Consider the following 4,209-nt stretch of genomic DNA (forward strand, 5'->3'; position numbering starts at 1 on the left):
AGATGCTGCCCTAGATGTGTTCACCAAGTTGTGCCAAGAAATCTGGAGGACAACCACTTGGCCAACTGACTGGAAGAGATCGATATTTGTTCCCATTCCAAAGAAAGGTGATCCAACAGAGCGTGGAAATTATCAAACAGTATCATTGATACCACATGCAAGCTAGATTCTGCTAAAGATTATCGAAAAACGACTGGAGCAGCACATCAACACAGAACTGTCTGATATGCAGCCTGGATTTAGGAGAGGTCGTGGTACTAGGGATATTATAGCTAATGTCATATGGATCCTGACTGAAAACAGAGTACCAGAGGAATAGCTGTGTTTCATTGACTATGCAAAGGTATTTGATTGTGTGGATCACAACAAATGGTGGCTGACTTTGAGAAGAATGGGAATCCCAGAACACTTAATTGTGCTTCTGTGAAACCTATACTTGTACAAGGAGACAGTGGTCAGAACAGAGCAAGGAAACATTGCATGTTCAAAATTGGTAAGGGTGTGTGCACCAAGAATGTATCCTATCTCCTTATCTTTTCAATCTATATGCAAAACAGAGTATCCAGGAGGCTGGGCTCTATGAGGAAGAATGTGGCATCAGGATTGGAGGAAGAATCATCAACAATCTGCATTATGCAGATGAGACAACCCTGCCTGCTGAAAGTGATGGGAGATATGAAGCGCTTGCTGCAGAGGGTCGAGGACTGAAGCCTTCACTATGGATTGAAGTTCATTATCAAGAAAACAAAGATTCTCACCACTGGACTGATTGGCAGCATCATGATAGATGGTAAAGAGATTGAGACTGTTAACAGCTTTAGTTTGTTTGGCTCTACAGTCAACACTCTTGGTACCAGCAGCCAGGAAATTAAAAGACAAATTGCACTGGGAAAGTCTGCTGTCAGAGACCTCTCCAAAGTACTGAAGAGCAACGATGTCATTCTGGAGACTAAGGTGCACCTGATACAGGCCATGGTTTTTGCAATCACTTGCTATATACATCAGAAAGCTGGACAGTGACTAGGGATGATAGAAAGAGAACTGATGCCTTTGAGCTGTGCTGCTCGAGAAGAGTATTGAATATACCACGGACTGCTAGGAGAACAAACAGGTTCATCCTGGAGAGGATAAAGTCAGGCAGCTCCTTGGAGGCAAAGATTCTGAAGCTTCGTCTTACATACTTTAGGCATGTTGCAAGGAGGGACCAGTCCTTGGAGAAGGATGTCATGCGTGGGAGGGTAGAAGGACAATACAGGAAAGGAAGATCCTCTATGAGGTGCATTGATTCAGTGACTGGGGTAATGGGGTAGGTGTGTTAGAGACTATAAGATTCGAACGGGATAGAGCAGAGATTAGGGCTTGTTGTACGTAGGGTTGCTATGAGTCGCAGGTAACTCGACGGCACATAACAACCCTCACATACTTAAGGTATGTGTCTAGGAGGGCCTATTCCTTGGGGAGGGACATGATGCTCAGAAAGACAGAGAGTTGGTGAAGGAAAGGAAGACCCTCAACAAGGTGGACTGACACGGTGACTGTTGCTCTAGTGCATCAGGAGTACGAAGATGGCACAGGATAGGACAGGGTTCAAATCTGTTGTTCATAGGGGCAACATGTGTTGTACTTGACTCAACTGAACATAACAACTGTCACCACCACCACCACCTTTAAGTTTGCAGTGCAACTCTCTATCCATAATAATGTTATTTTTTTAAAAAGAAATAATCTATTATTTTAGCACACAGTAGTTTCATAAATTACAGTACTAAAACATTAACATTGTATATCCTTATTACAATAATAAAATTGAACCATCAAAGGAGAATCAGAATTTAAAAGTAAAAGTGAATCTGAAAGTTACATTATCTGGTTATCTAAACAGCAATTTCATCTAATATCATAGTCTTATTAGAATTAGTAATGTCTTAAAAGTTCTTTTCTTTCCCCTTCTTCTCCCCTAATAAATTATATAAATGAAATAGCTTAAAGTTTTGAGATGGGAGAGGGTAAAGACAGTGATGTGAATAAGCCATACTATCAATCTCAAGAAAAGAAGTCATTCTTTTTAACCAAAACAAAAAAGTAAAAAACCGGGAGAGCAAGAGGTCAAATATATAAGCATCAATGTCTTAGTCCTACTTCTAAGTTAAAATGTATTTGCATATTTCTCACTCTACAATATTTCTCAATGCTTAAAAGGATCATCTCTTCTATTACTTTGATCAGAATGCTTCCTCTCACTCCAAAGAAACAAAAAAGTACAGACTGTAAAAGCGACAAATCATCCAATTCTAATACTAAATTCTGTACATGGAAAGAAACTAAGTCCAAGAGGTTAAGAGACTTGAAAAAGACTGTACAGCTCATTAAGGTACAGATGAAAAATACTTAAAATATCACCCCAATGTAGCAGTAAAATTGTCATTATAAGAGTTCATTTATTGTATGTTAATTTTTAAACATAGATTTCCCTCTTTTTAAAAACAGATTTAACCTGCTAAATTTCCTAATCCATTGGTCAGAAAAACCAATCTTTTTCAATTATTTCAGTACTTGTAATTTTTTGTTGTTTTGCTGAATAAATACAATTACCTGTATCATCATGGTAGTTTACAGCTTCTGTCTCCATCCAGGCATTATCAGTGTTTCGAGGATCATCAACATATCCTTTATATATCTATTTTTTAAAGAAAGCAGAGGAAAAAAGTCTAGAATGAAACAGGAGCATGCAGAGCAAACACATGTTACTTTCATCAGAATCAGAAACAACTATCATAAAATCTTTCATGTACTTCGTATATATAATTCCTGAGGAAGAATGTTCTCAAGAACTTTCGGAGGTAACTGAGAAACCACACAAAACCTTCAACACCTCTGAATTTAAACTCTTAACCTGTGATCAGTCACACTCTGGGCATATAGTTTTTTCAAGGGATCTATAAATTAAGTAATATTTCTTTTAATAATTGCTGTGATTATCATTTCTGGGGGGTAAGGGGTTGAGCTGCCAAACCAAAGGCATGTGGGTCAAACCCACCAGCTGTCCCATAGGAGAAAGATGGGCAATTTGTCTGCCTCTGAAAACCCACTGAAGGTCAAGTCAGTTGGTTCTGACTCAATGGTACCTAACAACAACATGTGAAAATATTTTAATCTAGCTATCTCACATATAATGTAACAACAACAAAACCCACCCTCCCCCCAAAAAAATCAAAAAACAAACCAAACAAACAGAAAACACAAAATAAAGAAGTCCCATTTCCATAAAGGTAACAAGGTAATCCAAATAAAAGTCAGCACCCATCAAACAAGGGGTGGCGGGAAAGGTAGTTGGGGAAATCCTGTCTTTCTCCTTTGGCATGGTGACGGTGGTGCTGTTGAGTCAGTTCTGAACAGAATGAAACCCTGCCTTGTCTGACAGCATCCTCAAACTCTTTATTATGCTTGGGCCCCTGTTGTAGCCAGTGTGTCAATGCATTTTGTTGATGCTCTTCCTCTTTTGTGCTGACCTTCTTACTTTACCAAGCATGATGATGTCCTTCCTTCTCCAGTGACTGGTCTCTCCTGACAATACATCTAAAGTAAATTAGACATAGTTTACCCCTCTAGCTTCTAAGGAGAATTCTGCTATACTTCTTCTAAAGAAGAGGCCTTCCTTTTCCAGGAATGTCATGGTATATTCAATATTCTTTGTCAACAGCTTATGATTAGTGCATACATCTTTTGTTGTTGTTTTTAAGGGCCGTCAAGTCGTAGGCGACTCATAGTGACAATATGAATGAAAGTCCTCGACACTTGCGTGCGTGACTTTCATCCTTTCTCCAGGATCATAGGGCTTCCAGAAGCAAGCTTTTTATGGAAGTGGATGCCACTCCTGCTTCCAGGCTTGTTTTAACCAGGGAGCCCCACTAAACACTGTCCACAATGGTTAACCATTATTGCATTTGACACATCGGTGTCGCACTGTTCACCTTCACAGTGACCACAAGTTACCCCTGTACGGCAAGTGGACACACCAGGGCTATACGACCTAGAAGAATGTTTGAACAAAAACAATGAAAGACAGGCCTGGGGGCCGCAGATTAAAGTCACCCACCTTTGGCTTGGTAAAACGATGTTGTTGTTGTTGTTATGTGCCGTCGAGTCGCCTGCGACTCATAGCGACCCTATGTACAACAGCCCTAAACTCCGCTCTGTCCTGTGCCAATC

General features: G+C 39.9%; 1 protein-coding gene across 1 annotated transcript in view; it reads right to left on the minus strand.

Moving 5' to 3' along the window:
- Positions 1-4,209, minus strand: part of NUDT9 (nudix (nucleoside diphosphate linked moiety X)-type motif 9) — a 40,446-nt gene that overhangs the window by 14,001 nt on the left and 22,236 nt on the right. Inside the window, exon 7 of the mRNA XM_006885317.1 lies at positions 2,593-2,677. Coding sequence (XP_006885379.1) covers positions 2,593-2,677 — 85 coding nt within the window. The remainder of the gene's footprint in view (positions 1-2,592; positions 2,678-4,209) is intronic.

This window comes from Elephantulus edwardii, unplaced genomic scaffold (genome assembly GCF_000299155.1).
Source record: "Elephantulus edwardii isolate Elephantulus edwardi_28Jun2011 unplaced genomic scaffold, EleEdw1.0 scaffold00042, whole genome shotgun sequence".
Taxonomy (NCBI): domain Eukaryota; kingdom Metazoa; phylum Chordata; class Mammalia; order Macroscelidea; family Macroscelididae; genus Elephantulus; species Elephantulus edwardii.